Source organism: Mytilus californianus, unplaced genomic scaffold (assembly GCF_021869535.1).
Source record: "Mytilus californianus isolate M0D057914Y unplaced genomic scaffold, xbMytCali1.0.p SCAF_6, whole genome shotgun sequence".
Classification (NCBI taxonomy): domain Eukaryota; kingdom Metazoa; phylum Mollusca; class Bivalvia; order Mytilida; family Mytilidae; genus Mytilus; species Mytilus californianus.
Genome location: NW_026262712.1, coordinates 101,602,455 through 101,624,842, shown reverse-complemented (window position 1 = coordinate 101,624,842; position 22,388 = coordinate 101,602,455). Strand labels below are relative to the sequence as shown.

General features: G+C 32.8%; 1 protein-coding gene across 3 annotated transcripts in view; it reads left to right on the top strand.

Moving 5' to 3' along the window:
* Positions 1-22,388, top strand: part of LOC127706760 (PHD finger protein 21A-like) — a 37,500-nt gene that overhangs the window by 5,131 nt on the left and 9,981 nt on the right. For all 3 annotated transcript variants that reach the window (XM_052211429.1, XM_052211427.1, XM_052211426.1), the window contains 6 exons: positions 9,181-9,285; positions 15,225-15,276; positions 16,512-16,585; positions 19,345-19,402; positions 20,501-20,616; positions 20,958-21,110. In XM_052211429.1, coding sequence (XP_052067389.1) covers positions 9,181-9,285; positions 15,225-15,276; positions 16,512-16,585; positions 19,345-19,402; positions 20,501-20,616; positions 20,958-21,110 — 558 coding nt within the window. The remainder of the gene's footprint in view (positions 1-9,180; positions 9,286-15,224; positions 15,277-16,511; positions 16,586-19,344; positions 19,403-20,500; positions 20,617-20,957; positions 21,111-22,388) is intronic.

The following is a 22,388-nucleotide window of genomic DNA, read 5'->3' as shown; positions in this document are numbered from 1 at the left end:
TATAAGCATAAAACATAATGATTTATAGTTTGCAAACCAAAAAAATTAACAAGTGAAATATGTTTTTTTTCTTAAAATTGTAAAAGAAATAAGTTTGCGTCGTTGTATACATTGGAAACAAGAACAGGTTGAATAGGTCGTATGAATAATTAATTATAATTTCGGCTATTTCTATTTAAATATTCATGAGGAAAAGTGATATCAGGTCAGTGACTGTATATGACATAGAAATATACGGTCAACGCATTTTGACTGCTCAAATAGAACGAGTGCAGTATAAATTAAGATATACATTTATAGAACTAACAAATAGAAAATATTAGATAGTTATCCATACAAGTCATACGAAATTAAGGAGATGTGGTAGGATCGCCAATGAGACAACTATACACCAAAACCAAAAGAGAAAGATGTCAACAGCCACATATCACCATACAGCCTTCAACAATGAGCAAACCTGTGCTGTATAGCAAGCTTTATATGCCCTGTCAGTTGGTCCTACAGGCATCTTATTGGTTTATTTACCACTTTTCCTATGACTAGGCATTATTTTCATGGTCCTCATAATAGACATGCAAGTTAAATTTATGTTAAATGTTGTGTACAGGTTGTTATTTTGTGCACATTATAATTGTACAGTATTTTTGTGCAAGTTATCAGTATTTTGCAAGCCTCTTAAGGCCAACTAAAATAAGTTAGTTGATTTTCATCCAGATTTTTGAAAAAAATGGGGTGGGTGGGTGGATTTTATTTTTAAGTTTTATTTCTTCTGAAACTCTTGTAATGAGTTCTTCATAAGCAAGGGTAATAATAAGACAACCTACATCAAATATGTTTTGCTTTCTAAGCTATGGTTTGTAGCGCCCATGAACTGATGTGTATGCCACACAAGTATTATGAGTACATAGTGAAATGAAAACTCAAACTGTGTTGAAAATACTAGTGTTGATGCTTAGAAGATTCTTATGCAAGGTGCAAATTGTTTTTATATGACCGCAAACAAATTTTGCGGTCGTATATTGGTATGACGTTGGCGTCGTCGTCGTCATCTGAAGACACATTGGTTTTCGCACTCTAACTTTAGTTTAAGTAAATGGATCTCAATAAAATTTTACCATAAGGTTCAATACCATAAAAGGAAGGTGGGGATTGATTTTGGGGGTTATGGTACCAACAGTTAAGGGATCATAGATTTATTCTTACGAGGAAGCTCCGAGCATGCTCGGAGGATGCTCGGAGCTTTTTAAGTAGGCTCTTCTCAGTAGTTTATGTGACAATAATTATCATGATCCATTAAGATGTCAATCAAATCTACACCACTTCTATAATAAGGAAAGTAAAGCATTATAGAGGAAGCTCAATTAACACCTGTGTAAACATCTGGTCTATTCAAATACATTTTGCATGAAATTTTACAAAACTATAAAATAGATTAGAAATTCTTCAACAGTACTGTGTAATGCTTGGGAAGAAATCTCAAGTCTCCACAAAAAGTAAAAGTCATTTAAATATTTTCTTATTATATTTAATTCCTTTTTTTATAATACAAAAATTCTCAAATTTTTAATTAGATGATATGACTTGAATATAGTTTATATTATATAGTATGCTACATAAAAGTTATCAAGACACAAACAACAGTCAGGGGGCGATACTAAACAAGTCATTTTTTTTAGTTACTTATATTATAGAGGTATTTTTTGTTTTTAAAAATTATTTAATAACTCAATAGTTATTTTAAATATCAATAGAAGCATGGACTAAATGTAGTTTTTAAGAATTTTATATCATTTCATTGAATTATTTTAATATTTATCCAATTTGAGATGAGTATAGAGAGGTTACTTTAAAAATAATGACAAAAATATTATTTTTTATAAATTATTTTATACATCTTTGAAAACTTAGTACTTACAATTATTTAAGGAACATATGTAATTGTTTTGATTAAGATTACAAATTATAAATAACTTCAAGTCTCAATTAAATCACAAGGTTCCATCTATTTATATCTGTCTATCTCTAAGATTTGAAGGGAAAATGATATTTTAATAGCCCCAAGAGACCAATTTTTGACCAAGAAGTGTGGCATCAGAAAGGCAATTAGTGTTTCAGGGGGATTTAAATAGTTTTATATTTCATGGGGAAAATAACCAGATGTCTGTGAAAATTTGTTTAAGCTAGTAAAACCTGTATGAATGGACACCTATAAAAATAATATTAACAGAAGTTACTTATGCATGATATAGAAGTAATATTTGAAACAGCATTGTTTGTTTAACATAACTTGTATAGGTAATTTTGAAAATTACTTGTTTAAGTAATGCCCCTAACAAAACAATGGTAATATGTTTTTTTTTATAAAATAGCAAACTTAGTTCTTTTATAGAAAATTAAGGTTACTTTAGGAAAAGTTGAGGGGGTAATACCACCATTGTTTTCCCTCTAGTAAGTCTCTTTTTAATTGGCATTTTTTTATATTGTGCGGATTTGGCTTTATTTTAAATAAAAAAATACTTGGCATGAGTAAAGTTTTATTCTGTCCTGTACTTCAGTGAAAATCTAACATAAAATTGTTTTTCCCCTACCAGTCTTTGTTTAATTGGTATTTCTCAAAAACAATTGTGCAGAATATATCTATGTTTTAAATAAAGAAATTCTTGACAAGAGTAAAGTTTTATCCTGTCCTGTATTACAGTAACAATACAACATCACTTTTCAGTGCACATAAGAAAGAAAACATCACCAGAAGTTAACCAATCAAATTTTCTCCCCCTTTTTTCCCTGTTTACAAGCTTTAGTAGTCATGTCCCCTAAAATTTCTAAAATATTTTACAGAACACCAAATAGAATTTTTTTTATTGCTTTGAAACACCCACGTCTCAAAAACATATTTCTGCAATGAAATGGTGGGTTAATTTCCAACAACTGTCAAATTAAGTAGAATATAAAAAAAAATCAACCCTTCTTCATGAAATTGAATGTACTAAATTTAAGCAGTATGGTTGTAAATTAATAACCATAGTTTGTGTCTTTGATGAATTTTATATTTTATTTTATATAGTATAAATTTAAAGTATATTTATATTCTCAATATAAAATTTGAGTATATTTTTGTATTGAAAAAAAAAATGATAATTATTAAGAAAATGTTTTAAAAACATTTTCTTTCTGTGAAGACTTGATATTTCTTTCCAAGCATTGTACAGTATTATTGAAGAATTTCTCATCTATTTATAGTTTTGTATAGTTAATGCAAGACTTATTTATATAGACCAGATGTTTACACAGGTGTTAATTGAGCTTCCTCTATAATGCTCTACTTTCCTAATTATAGAAGTGCTATAGATTTGATTGACATCTTAATGGATCATGATAATTATTGTCACATAAACCGCTCAGAAGAGCCAACTTAAAAAGCTCCGAGCATCCTCCAAGCATGCTCCTAGCTTCCTCGTAAGAATAAATCTATGATCCCTAAGGAATTAGGGGCCAAAAATAAGCATTTTTGTAACTTCCAGACATAACATGTGTGTAAGTGTATGGATCTCTCTGACATTGTACCACAAGGTTCCATATCACAAAGGGAATGCTGGGATTGATTTTGGGGGTAATTGCCTCCAAATTTTAGGAATTAGGACCCAAAAAGTGGCAAAAAACAAGCATTTTTCTAGTTTCATTACAATAACTTGTGTGTAAGTCTATGGATCTCTCTGACATTGTATCACAAGGTTCCATATCACAAAGGGAATGCTGGGATTGATTTTGGGGGTAATTGCCTCCAAATTTTAGGAATTGGGGGCCAAAAGGGGCAAAAAACAAGCATTTTTCTAGTTTCATGACAATAACTTGTGTGTAAGTGTATGGATCTTTATGAAATTGTACTACAAGGTTCCATATCACAAAGGGAAAGCTGGAATTGAGTTTGGGGGTAATTGCCCAAAAAGTTTAGGAATAAGGGGCCAAAAACAAGCATTTTTCTAGTTTCCAGACAATAACTTGTGTGTAAGTGTATGGATCTCTCTGAAATTGTACCACAAGGTTCCATATAACAAAGGGAAGGCTGTGATTGAGTATGGGGTTAATTGCCCCAAACATGTAGGAATTAAGGGCCAAAAAAGGGCCAAAAACAAGCATTTTTATACGCCCGTTTACGGGACGTATTATGGTATACGGTTGTCCGTCTGTCCGTCCGTCCGTCTGTCCGTCGTCAACATGTCGGACATTAACTCAAAAATGCTTTCACCAATTTGCATAAAACTTTGGTGAATTGTTTATATCTATTGACATGAGCTCCCTTTTGTTTTTTTATAAATTTTAGATTTTACGTTTCGGAGTAATGGGGTTTTATTGTCGAGCCTGCGACTTTTGTCGCAGAAAGCTCGACATAGGGATAGTGATCTGGCGGCTACGGCAGCGGCTGCGGCGTTAGCTAACTGTTTAAAAGCTTTATATTTTAGAAGGTGGAAGACCTGAATGCTTCATACTTTGTATATAGATGCCTCATGTTACAAAGTATCCGTCAGTCACATGTCCAATGTCCTTGACCTCATTTTCATGGTTCAGTGACTACTTGAAAAAAAAGTTCAGATTTTTTGGAATGTTAAATTCTCTCTTATTATAAGTGATAGGATAACTATATTTGGTATGTGCGTACCTTGCAAGGTCCTCATGCCCGTCAGACAGTTTTCATTTGACCTTGACCTCATTTCATGGATCAGTGAACAAGGTTAAGTTTTCGTGGTCAAGTCCATATCTGAGATACTATAAGCAATAGGTCTACTATATTTGGTGTATGTAATGATAGTAAGGTGTTCATGTCCAACTGGCAGGTGTCATCTGACCTTGACTTCATTTTCATGGTTCAGTGGTTATAGTTTAGTTTTTGTGTTTTGGTCTGTTTTTCTAATACTGTATGCAATAGGTCAACTATATTTGGTGTATGGAAATATTTTATGATGTACATGTCAATCTGGCATGTTTTATTTGACCTTGACCTCATTTTCAAGGTTCATTGCTCAATGTTAAGTTTTTGTGTTTTGGTCTGTTTTTCTAATACTGTATGCAGTAGGTCAACTATATTTGGTGTATGGAAATATTTTATGATGTACATGTCAGTCTGGCATGTTTTATTTGACCTTGACCTCATTTTCAAGGTTCATTGCTAAATGTTAAGTTTTTGTGTTTTGGTCTGTTTTCCTAATACTGTATGCAGTAGGTCAACTATATTTGGTGTATGGAAATATTTAACGATGTACATGTCAGTCTGGCAGGTTTTATTTGACCTTGACCTCATTTTCATGGTTCATTGCTTATGTTAAGTTTTTGTGTTTTGGTCTGTTTTTCTTACACTTTAGGCAATAGGTCAACTATATTTGGTGTATGGAATGATTGTAAGGTGTATATGTCTGTCTGGCAGGTATCATCTGACCTTTACCTCATTTTCATGGTTGATTGGTCAATGTTCAGTTTTCCTGGTTTAATTTTTTTCTTAGATACTTTAAGCAATAGGTCAACTATATTTGGAATGATTTTAATGTGTACATGTCTGTCTGACAGGGTTCAAATGACCTTGACTTCATTTTCATGGTTCATTGGTCAATATAGAATTTCCATGGTTTGGTCTGTTTCTTTTATACTCTAAGCAATAGGAGGGATTGTATTAAAGGTGTACATGTATTTCCGGCTTGGTTTATCTGACCTTGACCTCATTTTCTTGGATCATAAATGTTAATGTGATACTTGTAGTAAAAATTTATATGTAGGACTATCAACATAAAATCAATGGTCAGTATAGTAGGCGAGACATTTCAGCGTGTGCACTCTTGTTCATTAAAAAAAGGGGGATTTTCAAGTTTTCGGACAATAAGTCAAGAATGCTTTCACCAACTTGCAAGAAATTGTGGTGAATTGTTTATATCTATTGACATGAGCTCCCTTTTGATTTTTATAAATTTTAGATTTTACGTTTCCGAGTTACAGGGTTTTATTCTTAAAAAAGGGGGGATTTTCCAGTTTTCTGACAAAAACTCAAAAATGCTTTCAGCAATTCTTATGAAACTTTGGTGAATTGTTAGTATGTATTGCTGTAAGCTCCCTTTAGAATTTTATAAATTTTACATTTTACATTTCTGAGTTATGGGGTTTTATTCATTAAAAAAAGGGGTGATTTTCCAGTTTTCCGACAATAACTCAAAAATGCTGTCACCAATTCTCATGAAACTTTGGTGAACTGTTTATATGTATTTATGTAAGCTCCCTTTTTATTTTCATAAATTTCTAATATGACATTGAGTATTAATTGAACTTTATTTGTTTATAGTCTGACAACAGATTTACTAAGTATTGCACAACAACAAGAAATCTTTAATTGAATATAAATTCAATTCATATAACCAATTTCAAGATCTTTGACTACATTTATTCAGAAACCTATAATATGTCAAATATTTAATTACAATCCAAATTCAGACCTGAATCAAGCTTGAATATTGTGTCCATTTTTGCCCTAACTGTTCAGGGTTGGACCTCTGCGGGCGTATCTAGCTGCGCTCAGCGAAGCAGTTTATTCTAGTTTCCAGACAATAACTTGTGTGTAAGTGTATGGATCTCTCTGAAATTGTACTACAATGTTCCATACTACAAAGGAAAGGCTGGGATTGAGTTTTGGGGTTATTGCTCCAAGGGGGGTTTCAAAAAGTTGGGGGGGGGGGGGATTTTTTTTTCTAATTTTTTTAAGGGATTTATATTTTTTTTTTCAAAATGTTTCAAATTTCGAATTTTTGAAAAGTTTCAAGAAGAAATCTTCAATTGCACAGTATTGCGCAATAGATTTGTAAGATCTTTGACCACATTTATTTTGTGTCAGAAACCTATATTATGTCAAAAATTTGATCACAATCCAAATTCAGACAGTATCAAGCTTGAATATTGTGTCCAAATTTGCCCAAACTGTTCAGGGTTCGACCTCTGCGGTCGTATCAGGCTGCGCTCAGCGAAGCATTTTATTTCCTTTTTTTCCTTTAAAATTTTCCAATTTAAATTGGTTATTTCTGATTTATATATAAAAGCAAATAATAATGATATGGTTTGAATAGGTAAATTAAAATTTTTTAAGTTCTTAGACCACATTCATTCTGTGTCAGAAACCTATGCTGTGTCAAATATTTAATCACAATCCAAATTCAGTGCTGTATCAAGCTTGAATGTTGTGTCCATACTTGCCCCAACTGTTCAGGGTTCCACCTCTGCGGTCGTATCAAGCTGCGCCCAGCGGAGCATTTTATTATTTTATTTAATTACAATGTAAAGACATGATTATGAACTTCACCAAAAGGAAGAAATTGTTTAATGACTCTATTGAGGGGCTGGGGACAGAAAGTGTTTGATGTTTGTCAATAACAAAAAAGAGAGCCTTGGGGTAAATCTAAGGGCTAAGCCTTGCTTTAATACATTTTGTACGTTGTCCGACTTTTTGCACTCAAAAATATATATGGCTATAAATCGCACAAGTTCGTGCTTATGTAAATTTCTTTATTCCAGTCATGTTTTTTGTACCAGTGTGTTCCACGGTTCTTGCGTTTAGATATCATTCACAGTACAAATATCCTGGCACAAAGTCATTGTTTAAATAAAAAAATTCACGATTTTCAAATCACTGAAATTTGTGACATATCCGTGTGATATCATGATTTGTGTTCTATTATTCGTAATTCAGATATTTCATGTTCTTCCTGTAATCAATCTCTATTCTCAGAAGATACTGTTGTCATCATAGAGCAGCAGATATTTTGCAAAAGGATTGAATGAAACTAAACTATCAACAGTTAACGGTAACAGAACTGAACAAAATCCTGAAATCTTAAATTTTCAAGCATAAAAAAAATCGGGGCGGGACGATTTCAGAGGAGCGAGCAGGGATGAAAATTTATCAATTAATTTTAATTGGCCTAACAGAGATGGATAAAATAAACACACTATCATATTTGAATGATGTCATTCTATAGCCTGATACATATCAGCAATACGATTTTTGTCTCGCCTGCGACGAAAGTTGCGGAAAGTGAGACATAGGAATTGCTCAACTGCAGCTGCAGTGGTGGCGTCAACAATTGTTTAGTTTTCTGCTTAATTTAGTTTAATAGGAACTACTTGTGATAAATCATTGATATTTAATGTAAAGTTGCATTACTATCAGTACATATCAATTTGATGACTATTTCGAGGCCCTGCCCCCTAGGTCATGGTCCAGCAACTTTGAATTAGTTTTCTGCTTAAGTTAGTTTGATAGGAACTGCTTGTGATAGATCATTGATATTTAATATGAAGTTGCATTACTATCAGTACATATCATTTTGAAGACTAATTTGAGGCCCTTGTCCCTAAGTCATGGTCCAGTGACTTTGAATTAATTAGCAATTTTCAATGTTAAGTTTTCTTCTTGAGTTAGTTTGATAGGATCTACTTGTCATGCTTGTGATGGATCAATGATAATTTATATGAAGTTGCATTACTATCAGAATACATCTGTTTGACGACTATTTTGAGGCCCTGGTCCCTAAGTCATGGTCCAGTGACTTTGAATTAATTAGCAATTTTTCAATGTTAAGTTTTCTGCTTAAGTCAGTTTGATAAGAACTACTTGTGACAGATCAATGATATTTTGTATAAAGTTGCATTACTATCAGAACATCTCAGTTTGTCGACCATTTCTAGTCCCTGCCTACAAGATCATGGTCCAGCGACTTTGAATTAATAAGCAATGTTGCTGTCCATCAGAATGTCTTTTTCTGAATTTTATGCGGACAGGCGAGACATATCTCTGTGTAAACAGTTTATTTAAATAAGGACATAGATATTATAAGGACTTGGAATTTGTTAGAAGCAAAAAAGAAAGAAAAAATAAGACTTAACCCTATTTGTTTTCCTCATTTGTAGCTTTATGCCAAAGAGGACAAGTTTTAATTATGTGAATGTTAGTTTTAAATATATAAATTTACATGTAAAACATCAAGCTGGTATTTATTGAATAAAAACTTGTAGCACCTGGTGATAGAAGGTGGGTGTCAAAATAATGAAAACTTGTACAAAATGTCTGCACAAAAGATATTAAATATATAGAAAATTACGACTTGTTCACAACATTTCCACAAATACATGCAATATTGGTATTGTTTCTAGGGTAGTTCTAAGTCATCCTCATCCACATCAATACAGAGGCAACCTTCATCTGATGATCTTGGTGATAGAACTGTTGATAAAAAACCAACTCCAGAAGAAAAAGAGGTATGTTTGTTAAGGTATTCACCCAGGACAGGATAACCATGAATCAAAACTTCTGTCAGGGGCTGATCCAGGAATTTTGAAAGGGGGTGTTATTCCATTAACCTGATTACTTTTTGGACGATTTCATGCTAATAAATCATGTAAATCATGAAAAACATGATATAATTAATTTTTGGGGCAATCAAATGGGAGGGGAGTCTACACTGACTGTAGAAGTTAAAGTCTGTAGAAGAGAGAAGTCGGACCGAAGCCACTCAAACCGTCTAAGAAGACAACTTTGACCGTTTGTCAGATTTACTTAGAGTTTCATAAAATATTAGACTAACATGTCTAGCGGAGCCATTAACCTTTTGTTTGTGCATTGGGGTTTATTTAGGGTTATTTGTTATTTGGAGGGGCCTGAAGAAGGGAGGGGTTTACTATAGAACCCTACGGGATTTTATTTTTTTAAATTTTCAAATGACTATTTCTCGAAAACAGTAGGTGATAGACACATGCAGTCTTCAGTAATAAGAACAGGACAATACAAAAAATCAACCAAAATATAGGGTGAGTCCCTGGGGGTCATCCCAACCCCCTTCAGTATAAAAATGTACTTTTATCTTGTAAACCGTCGCTATCCCCACCCCTAAACAATATATATACTTGAATGGGACACTAAAAGAAATCAAATGAAAATAATTGAGGGGAGTCCCCAGTGTTGTCCCAACTCCTCCTGTTTGAGAACTTGGAAATGGTCAAGATCCCCACACCTAAACCATATATATTCATGTATGGGACAATTAAACAAATCAAAAATGAAATATATGGGGAGTCCCTGGGGTCACCCCAACCCCTCCTGTTTGAGAACTTGGAAATGGTTGAGATCCCCACCCCTAAACCATATACATTCATGTATGGGACAATAAAACAAATCAAATGAAATATAGGGGGAGTCCCTGGGGACACCCCCGCCCCTCCTGTTTGAGAACTTGTAAACAAGTCAAGATCCCCACCCCTAAACCATAAATATTCATGTATGGGACAATATAACAAATCAAATGAAATATATGGGGAGTTCCTCGGGTCACCCCACCCCCTCCTGTTTGAGAACTTGGAAATGGTCGAGATCCCCACCCCTAAACCATATATATTCATGTATGGGACAACAAAACAAATCAAATGAAATATAGTGGGAGTCCATAGGTACACCTAACCCCCTCTTGTTTGAGAACTTGTAAACAGTCAAGATCCCCACCCCTAAACCATATATATTCATGTATGGGACAATATAACAAATCAAATGAAATATTTGGGGAGTCCCTGGGGTCACCCCACCCCCTCCTGTTTGAGAACTTGGAAATGGTCGAGATCCCCACCCCTAAACCATATGTATTCATGTATGGGACAATATAACAAATCAAATGAAATATTTTGGGAGTCCGTGGGGTCACCCCACCGCTTCCTGTTTGAGAACTTGTAAACGGTCGAAATACCCACACCTAAACCATATTTATTCCTGTTCATCATTTCAAAAAGATTTGAATGACATACAGGGTCAATCTCCTTGGTGTCACATATGCATATCACTTTACTAGACCAAACCAATATGAACTGGACTTTGCCCAATGTCAGGAGACCATGTGAATGACGAATTATGGGGGCTTTGTTTGGGAGACTTCGTAACGGCATCCTGTTACAATTATTTCTTGTTTATTATAAAAAAAATTTTATGCAAAAAATGAGTCTAGATTATTGAATTTACTTTAATTGTTTATTAAATTATTTCTGGGCCTATAATAATTTTCATTTATTTTAAAGAAAACATATAAATCTTTCAAGCAGTGTAAAGCCCAAGAATGTTAGACCAACTGTTTTATAATCATCTGTCATTTTATTCCAAACTTGGTATGGAGTAACATCATGCACTTGGGGGTGAAGATAGGGGTCATTTACATTGATATATGAGTTGCTTTTGAAAACCTTGATGAAATATGAATTAATTTGCCTTAATAATCAATTCATTTATTGAACATAAATGTACAATATACGAATGTTTAATGTTTGTTCTTTCAAATCTTAAAAAAAAATTGAAGCAACATTGCCACAGTTTTCATAATTACATTTGCCTTGGTTTTTGGTTAACTGCCTACAGTGCTTACAGTGCTTTGATTATTATAGCTAGTCATCATATAACTGTGAATTCTGACTTTTTATACGACCGCAAAAATTGAAAATTTTTTGGTCGTATATTGGTATGACGTTGGCGTCGTCGTCGTCGTCGTCGTCGTCGTCGTCGTCGTCGTCTGGCGTCGTCCGGCGTCGTCCGAAGACACATTGGTTTTCGCACTCTAACTTTAGTTTAAGTGAATGGATCTCCATGAAATTTTACCATAAGGTTAAATACCACGAAAGGAAGGTGGGGATTGATTTTGGGTGTTATGGTACCAACAGTTAAGGAATTAGGGGCCAAAAAGGGGCCAAAAATAAGCATTTTTGTAACTTCCAGACATAACTTGTATGTAAGTGTATGGATCTCTCTGACATTGTACCACAAGGTTCCATATCACAAAGGGAAGGCTGTAATTGATTTTGGGGGTAATTGCCTCAAAATTTTAGGAATTAGGGGCCAAAAAAGGGGCAAAAAACAAGCATTTTTCTAGTTTCATGACAATAACTTGTGTGTAAGTGTTTGGATATTTCTGAAATTGTACTACAAGGTTCCATATCACAAAGGGAAAGCTGGAATTGAGTTTGGGGGTAATTGCCCGAAACGTTTAGGAATTGGGGGCCAAAAAGGGGCCAAAAATAAGCATTTTTCTAGTTTCCAGACAATAACTTGTGTTTAAGTGTATGGATCTCTCTGAAATTGTACTGCAAGGTACCATACCACAAAGGGAAGGCTGGGATTGAGTTTTGGGGTGATGAATCATAAGGGGGTTCAAAAAATTTGGGGGGGGGGGGATTTTTTTTTTTCTTTTTTTTTCTTTTTTTCCTTTTTTTTTCTTTTAAAATTTTCCATTTTAAGTTGGGTATTTCTGATTAATATTTAAAAGCAAATAATAATGATATGGTAGGAGATACACACCAAACAGGATGTGTAAATTATTATATAATAAGTATTGTGCAATAGCAAGAAATTTTCAATTGCACAGTATTGCACAATTGAAAGAAATCTTCAATTGCACAGTATTGCGCAATAGCAAGAAATCTTCAATTGCACAGTATTGCGCAATAGCAAGAAATATCCAATAGCACAATATTGCGCAATAGCAAGAAATTGTCAATTGTACAGTATTGCACAATAGCAAGAAATATTCAATTGCACAGTATTGTGCAAAAGAAGATACTTCGTATAAATTGCTTATTTCTTGATCAATTTCAATGGGGTTTTATTCTTGAATTCTTGGGGTTCTTTAATATGCTGAATCTAACCGTGTATTAAGTTTTTGGATTTTGGGCCCCGTTTTTAAATTGGTCCACATTGAGGTCCAAAGGGTCCAAAATTTAACTTTGTTTGATTTCATCAAAAATTGAATTATTGGGGTTCTTTGATATGCCAAATCTAACCGTGTATTTAGTTTCTTAATTTTTGGTTCCGTTTTCAAATTGGTCTACATTAAGGTCAAAAGGGTCCAAAATTAAACTTAGTTTGATTTTAACAAAAATTGAATTTTTAGGGTACTTTGATATGCTGAATCTAAACATGTATTTAGATTTTTTATTATGGGCCCAGTTTTCAAGTTGGTCCAAATCGGGGTCCAAAATTAAACTTTGTTTGATTTCAACAAAAATTGAATATATGGGGTTCTTTGATATGCTGAATCTAACCATGTATTTAGATTTTTGATTTTTGGGCCCCGTTATCAACTTTGTCCACATTGAGGTCAAAAGGGTCCAAAATTAAACTTTGTTTGATTTCATCAAAAATTGAATTCTTGGGGTTCTTTGATATGCTGAATCTAACCATGTATTTAGATTTTTTATTTGTGGACCCGCTATCAAATTGGTTCATATTGAGGTCAAAAGGGTCCAAAATTAAACTTTGTTTGATTTCATCAAAAATTGAATTATTGGGGTTCTTTGATATGCCAAATCTAACCGTGTATTTAGATTTTTAATTTTGGGTCCCATTTTTAAATTGGTCTACATTAAGGTCCAAAGGGTCCAAAATTAAACTTAGTTTGATTTTAACAAAAATTGAATTCTTGGGGTTCTTTGATATGCTGAATCTAAACATGTGTTTAGATTTTTGATTATGGGCCCAGTTTTCAAGTTGGTCCAAGTTGGGGTCCAAAATTAAACTTTGTTTGATTTCAACAAAAATTGAATATATGTGGTTCTTTGATATGCTGAATCTAAACATGTATTTAGATTTTAGATTTTTGGCCCAGTTTTCAAGTTGGTCCAAATTGGGGTCCAAAATTAAACTTTGTTTGATTTCAACAAAAATTGAATATATGGGGTTCTTTGATATGCTGAATCTTACCATGTATTTAGATTTTTTATTTTGTGGGCCTGCTATCAAATTGGTTCATATTGAGGTCAAAAGGGTCCAAAATTAAACTTTGTTTGATTTCATCAAAAATTGAATTATTGGGGTTCTTTGATATGCCAAATCTAACCGTGTTTTTAGATTTTTAATTTTGGGTCCCGTTTTTTAAATTGGTCTACATTAAGGTCCAAAGGGTCCAAAATTAAACTTAGTTTGATTTTAACAAAAATTGAATTCTTGGGGTACTTTGATATGCTGAATCTAAACATGTGTTTAGATTTTTGATTATGGGACCAGTTTTCAAGTTTGTCCAAGTTGGGGTCCAAAATTAAACTTTGTTCGATTTCAACAAAAATTGAATATATGGGGTTCTTTGATATGCTGAATCTAACCATGTATTTTGATTTTGGACATTGGACCATAATAGGTAAATTAAAAAAATTGAAGTTCTTAGACCACATTCTTTCTGTGTCAGAAACCTATGCTGTGTCAAATATTTAATCACAATCCAAATTCAGAGCTGTATCAAGCTTGAATGTTGTGTCCATACTTGCCCCAACTGTTCAGGGTTCGACCTCTGCGGTCGTATCAAGCTGCGCCCAGCGAAGCATTTTATTTTGTATGCATTTATTGTTTAAGCTGTTCACCAATAAACAATAGAGGGCCGTAAAGAATTATTTTGGAAGTCTGTGTAAGGCCTTTATTTTTGCAGCAATTCAGGATTTACACTTATCAGGACTCAGAAATGAATAATAAATTTTTTCGGGATCCAGGATTCAGTGTTTATTTTATCTGGAATTGGGATGACACCCTCCTCTACCCCCTCACAATATTATGACATTATTTGATGCCTTTTTGCTGCTTACAAATAAGATGATTTATAATACAAAATCTTATTGATTAGATTATTACTTATTACATCTCATCATATATATTTTGCCGAAATAAAAATATCATATAAAATTGAAAATGGAAACAGGGAATGTGTCAAAGAGACAACAACCTGACCAAAGAGCAGAAAACAGCCCAAGGCCACCAATGGGTCTTTAACACAGCTAGAAAATCCCACACCGGGAAGCGGGCTTCAGTTGGCCTCTGAACAAAAATGTGTACAAGTTCAGTGAAAATGGACGTCACACTAAATTCTGAAACATATAATAGAACTAAAATTAAAAAACAAAGAATTTCTAAATTTACAGTAATTAATTTCCATTTGTTATGAATTGTCAGAGTATTGTATACTATTAAGAGCAATGCATATACAATGTATCATTACACTACCATAGAGTAAGCAGTAAAGGTTCAAGCAAATACTATGATGGATGTATGCATTTTAAATATATTTCTTAAGAGGATGATAGAATATAAGACATTGGACGTTGATTTAAGGAACAAGAGTTGATTAGAGACTGGACGTTGATCTGAGTAACATATATACAATATGAATTTCACAATATATTTTCAGAAACTGAATTTTATGAATGCATTAGAACTTATAACTAGGGAAGCATTAAATGGTAGGTATAATTTAACTGTGTTAGGGCTTATTTTAGTTGTATATTAATTCAGAAAACTTGCAGAGATTTGGAAAAAAATGTTGTTTTTTTTGGAAAACTGCATTGTTAATATCATTTTCCCCCAACAAAGCTGTATGGATTTTTTAGAAATCAATATTTCATGTTTAATTAATAATAATAATAATGTTGATAATTCTTTCTTTAAAGAAAATTACAACATTTAATTGAATGTTAAATGTTTAACTAACATCAACCAAAAAGTAAGATAATCAAACTCATAAGTGGAAGACCAACAGACATTGCCATGGCAAAAGTCAACAAAACACAGCATAAAAAACTGAGCAACACGCACCACACCCACCTATAGTGGATATTTAAACTGAGCAACACTCACCACACCCACCTATAGTGGATATTTAAACTGAGCAACACGCACCACACCCACCTATAGTGGATATTTAAACTGAGCAACATGCACCACACCCACCTATAGTGGATATTTGAACTGAGCAACACGCACCACACCCACCTATAGTGGATATTTAAACTGCCACTTTTGTAGTGTTGTTATGCTGAGTAAATATTAAGTGTTTTTATACGACTGCAAAAAAATTTTGGGGTCGTATAATGCTATCATGTCGTTGTCGTCGTTGTCCGAAGACATTTGGTTTCCGGAAAATAACTAAAGTTTAAGTGTATGGATCTTTGGAGGTTAAAAAAAAAATTTGGGAGGTAAAAAAAATTTACCAAGTATTGCACAACAGCACAGTGTATTGCACAAAAGCAAGAAATCTTCAATTGAATATAATTCAAATCATATAACCAATTTTAAGTTCTTTTACTCCATTTATTCTGTGTTTGAAACCTATAATGTGTCAAGTATTTAATTACAATCAAAATCCAGACCTGTATCAAGCTTGAATACTGTGTCCATTTTTGCCCTTACTGTTCAGGGTTGGATCTCTGCTGTTGTATCCAGCTGCGCTCAGCGAAGCAGTTTATTTTTGTTTATTTTGCTGTCATACTGCTATGTTTTATTTGAAATTTCTAACTAATGGGATCAGATATTGTGAGAAAAGCAAAAGAATGAAGTTGTTTTATATGTGAGCATTGTGATGTGAGGTTAATATGATTTATACTACTGTAGAATTGTGATGTGAGAATTGGTTAATATGATTTATACTACTGTAGAATTGTGATGTGAGAATAGGTTAATATGATTTATATTACTGTAGAATTGAAGAATAAAAGATATGATAGAAGAAGAAGGACAACAGCAAACCCACTGTATAACTTTGAACCAGATATAGTAAGTAACCAAGGAGATAAAATACTCATGAACCCACTGTATAACTTTGAACCAGATATAGTAAGTAACCAAGGAGATCAAATACTCATGAACCCACTGTATAACTTTGAACCAGATATAGTAAGTAACCAAGGAGATAAAATACCCATGGGAGGATGCATAATATTTAATCAAGAAATACTGGGTAAAAATTTATCAGTTTGATTAAAAAAACTGGAGATCATTTTGGGAGTAGTGCCATAAACCCACCACTTTCTAAAAAAAACATTAACAGTGGCAGAAAACATTGTTTCATTAGTTTTTTTTTTAAGTATTTCATTTTTCATTAGACTTTATTTTATTGAACTAGGGGATAATGAAGATGCTGTTGATTATCCAAATAGTAAATATTGATAATTCTGCACATGTTGTTGAACAACCAATTGTGCAGTCTTTGTGTAGTACTTATAAAACTTTATTAACACAGGACAAATCTAATTCCCCTTCATCCAATTTAAATCAAAAATTGATAGCACATTGATGTTAGCTTTCATCAAGAGATAGTAATTTATTCTATTTCCATTGATTAATTTTGAATCTTATGTTTCTTTTATATTAATAGTACAAAATTTCCACAAAAAATGTGACAAAAATACATTGAACAGTGAATAAGAGTTGTCTCCCTTTGCCCAATTCCAGAAAGATTTCCAACATGAAATATTATAAACAAATCTTTTTCTTTTAACAGTGTGGTATCTTTTTGTTAGAGAACTTAAACTAACTGGTTACAGTGTTCATTTTAGATACTTATTGTGTTACCCATCAATGAGTTCTTGGAATTTAAAAAAAATATTTCCTATGATCAAAACAGTTAAAAATCTGTTTGACTTTTTTCAATAAAAAGATTGGTTTTGTTTGCATACTGTATAGGAATATTTATTTTTAAATGAAATATTGTTTAATTTTATTTTTGTTGAATTGTAATCTCTCTCCATGGTTAAAACATCTCCCATTTTGATTATGTTTATGGATTACCTGTGGCCAAAATATTGACCAAATGTATACCAACTTAAAAATCAGAAAAATATGTAGTATCAAATACAGTTTTAAAAAATCTACATTGAAATTGTCTAAATTTTATTTAACTGACTTTGTGTTTGATTATGAAAAATAAAATTTTAGTTGGGTGGGGGGGGGTTGATTTGGCCATCTGTAAAATATACAAATTTGAGAGATTTCCTTTTAAATGGCTTGAATGAAATTATTTGAAATATAAAACAATTTTGAAACTACTAGACAGATTCAGTTTGAATTTGAAATATTTCACATTTGGGTTCCCATAGTATGCCCCTTAATAATGTTGTAAAAGGACAAGTTTGAGGTTCCCAATTAATAATGTTGTAAACAGACAAGTTTGAGGTTCCCAATTAATAATGTTGTAAACAGACAAGTTTGAGGTTGCTAATTAATAATGTTGTAAACAGACAAGTTTGAGGTTCCCAATTAATAATGTTGTAAACAGACAAGTTTGAGGTTGCTAATTAATAATGTTGTAAACAGACAAGTTTGAGGTTCCCAATTAATAATGTTGTAAACAGACAAGTTTGAGGTTCCCAATTAATAATGGTGTAAACAGACAAGTTTGAGGTTGCTAATTAATAATGTTGTAAACAGACAAGTTTGAGGTTGCCAATTTATAATGTTGTAAACAGACAAGTTTGAGGTTCCTAATTAATAATGTTGTAAACAGACAAGTTTGAGGTTCCCAATTAATAATGTTGTAAACAGACAAGTTTGAGGTTCCCAATTAATAATGTTGTAAACAGACAAGTTTGAGGTTCCCAATTAATAATGGTGTAAACAGACAAGTTTGAGGTTGCTAATTAATAATGTTGTAAACAGACAAGTTTGAGGTTGCCAATTTATAATGTTGTAAACAGACAAGTTTGAGGTTCCTAATTAATAATGTTGTAAACAGACAAGTTTGAGGTTCCCAATTAATAATGTTGTAAACAGACAAGTTTGAGGTTCCCAATTAATAATGTTGTAAACAGACAAGTTTGAGGTTCCCAATTAATAATGGTGTAAACAGACAAGTTTGAGGTTGCTAATTAATAATGTTGTAAACAGACAAGTTTGAGGTTGCCAATTTATAATGTTGTAAACAGACAAGTTTGAGGTTCCCAATTAATAATGTTGTAAACAGACAAGTTTGAGGTTGCTAATTAATAATGTTGTAAACAGACAAGAGGTTGCTAATTAATAATGTTGTAAACAGACAAGTTTGAGGTTCCCAATTAATAATGTTATAAACAGACAAGTTTGAGGTTCCTAATTAATAATGTTGTAATTGTAAACAGACAAGTTTGAGGTTCCCAATTAATAATGTTGTAATCAGACAAGTTTGGGGTTCTAATTAATAATATGAGTGTTCTTCAAAATAAGGAGGTGTGGTATGATTTCCAATGAGACAACTTTTCAAAGTCCAAATGACCTGGATGTAAGCTACTAAAGGTCAAGGTATGGGTAACTTACATCTAGGTATGGCCTTCAAAAATGACAAAAAAAATGGTGCAAATTTTGTCTCAATATGGGAAAGATTTCTTAGGGTAATACTAATAGAAGACCTCTTCATTTTTCAAAGAAAAATATTTAATTATTGAATTGCTTTTTGTGAAGATGTATAAGGTGATGTTTACTAGGAGAAAACAATAGTTATCTCTAAATATCTGGTAGATAATTACCTACATTACAATAATTTACACGTCTTATTTTTACAGAGAAAGAGACCAAATAGTTTAACATTGAATTCACTTCCTGGTGCTAAGAGGTCAAGAGGTATGTATCAATTTACAATCAAATAGTCAGAAATAGCCCAGTGGCCTAAGTAGTTCAACCAGAGGCGGATTAGGGAGGGGGAAGCCCGGCCCCCCTAATGGAGCTACATTTATGGTTAATCCAGACTTTTTACCTATTCAAGTCCAAACTCTAGTTTAGGGGCCCCCTTTTTCAAAATGGTGGATCTGCATCTGGTTCATCTACAGTGAGCACTAGCCTGTCAACACTGAGGTTGTGAGTTTAAATCAGGCACATGGCAGGTATGTATGACTCCAATCTTAATTGAATTGGATTGCCAGTATTCCTGCTGAAGGTTGGTGGTTCTCCCTGGGTACTCCAGTTTACTCCACCAATAAAACTGCTCCCTCAGTCATAGTCTATTGACTTTGAAACTTTTGCTTACTTAACATGTATAAGTTTGTGATTAGGTCACTTTAAGGGGAACCACTTGTGGTAGGTCAATGATATTTGGTATGCAGATGTATAAGCATTGGCACATCTCATTATGGAGATTATTTGGCTCTGTCCCATCAGTAATGGTGTATTGACTTTGAATGTGTTGTATAGTTTACATGTTAAAGTTTGTGATTAGATCAGTTTAAGAGGAACCACTAATGTTAAGTCAATGATAGTAATAGCATTTGCATTCTTTTCCATGTAGGCTATTTGGCCCCACCCTCTATCAGGATTCATTGACTTTGAAATTTGTACATTGTTTACAAGTTAAAGTTTATGTTTAGGTTAGTGTTAAGGTGAGGTTAGTATGTATTTGGTATGCATTTTTATAAGCATTGGTATTTTTAATTTTCATGGAGGTTATTTGGTCCTGTACCTTTAGTCATGGTTCATTGACTTCGAATGTTTAGCATAATTAACATGTTTACATATTGCCATTTGGATTCAATATTTGCATTATACTATCAAAATTTCAAAAATCTGTGGCAACAGTTTATTGGGAACAAAGCTTTAGTCTCTATTAACTTTTTTATGATTACTTTTTACACTTTTCATATAGCTGTATTTTATTTATATTCATTTGTAAGATACAATATTTAGATAACTATAACAAGTATTACAGATGTTTTTCTGTATTTGAAGGAAGACCCCCTAAACAAAGTCGTACTTCACCGTGTAATAGTCATCCTAGTACACCAGATAGTAACGACAGTTGGACTGGCATTAAAAATGGTGTCTTTAAAAATGGGGCTTCTGAGGTAAGTGATTTCGTATCTCAAATAGTATTCCTTTAACAATGTTTAAATAAATTTATTTAATCAGTTGGATCATAAAGATACTTTAAAAACAATGCTTGGTCACTTGTTCAGTCAGAAATTAATTTCTTCGACATAATGTGAGTAATAGTGAGAAAAATGACATAAAGAGGTCTCTAAACACAATAGTTCGAATGGAGCTTCTTATTAGTTGAATCCATATTAATTGTGTGTATCAGCATTACCTACTTTTTAGTTGCCATAATGTCTTTGAGATACTAACATTTTAAAAATGTACTTTTCTCCTTAACAAGAATTGAAAAAAAAACTTTTTTGTCCTTCAGTTCCAAGAAGTCAGAGACTTGTCTTGTTCCAAATGTGGCATGGTTGATAACCTCATTCCATGTGACACTTGTCATAGAGCTTACCATATTCATTGTGTAGAACCATCATTACCCAGCATTCCAGAGGGAAGATGGAGTTGTCCTAAATGTCATGTAAGATACATACAGTTTCAATTTCCTATTGTTCACTCTGTTTAATAAAACAACTTCTATCCTATCTTATTTTCAAACTTACTTCTTTCAAAATTAACTCTTTCTTATGTATAGGTAACACTATTTGTATGCAAGATAAATCTCATTTTAGCTGTAGTTTTCAAAATGTGATTTGACAGCAAAATTGTGAGAAAAGATCATGAATATCTTCCATTAAAGTTAAAGCCAGTAAATACAGGGAGAAAACATGAATATAAGTGTATACAATACATAAGACTATGAGTTCATACAATACATAAGACTAATAGTTCATACAATACATAAGACTATGAGTTCATACAATACATAAGACTATGAGTTCATACAATACATAAGACTATGAGTTCATACAATACATAAGACTATGAGTTCATACAACACATAAGACTATGAGTTCATACAATACATGAGACGATGAGTTCATACAATACATGAGACTATGAGTTCATACAATACATAAGACTATGTACATGATTGAAAAGAAACAGGACATACATTAATAACAAAATATTTCATTAAAACTTGGACTGAAAAAAAAAATTCTTTCACACAGGATAAACATAGTTGCCAACCTCTGACAATGACAAATCATGTCATGACATGTCAATAAACATATTTGATTTGATTTCTTTGGTCCATTGAAACTCGGACTCCCAACTTTTTTGGTACGTACACACGTATCGTTTTCGCTTATCACTCGGCTCTTTAGACGACGATACAAGTCCAGAAAGCGACCTCTTTCTGTTGGAAATTTCCCCAAAGTGAATTTGAAAGAAAGAAAGTCACAAAACCTTAAAAACTACTCACAAACTTAAAACTTACCTGAAGGGCTTTTGTTGTTTGTCCATATGGAAAACTAAACAATGGCGACCAAAAGAATACTTTTCAGTATTTATCGTCTAATTATGAAAAACTCGAGAATTGTGATATCACTAACGACCAAAAAATCAAAACAAGGAAAAAGCGTGTAATGGCATGTAAAGTGGCGAAAAGCGTGTACACGCCATGTGACAAAATCATTGTGTGTAAACCGTTGAAAAAGTGTTTATTACACATGAATATCATGTGAGTATGAGGATAAACTTGGATTGGAATAGAATTCTTTCACACAGGAGAAACTTGGATTGGAATAGAATTCTTTCACACAGAATAAACTTGGATTGGAATAGAATTCTTTCACACAGGAGAAACTTGGATTGGAATAGAATTCTTTCACACAGGAGAAACTTGGATTGGAAT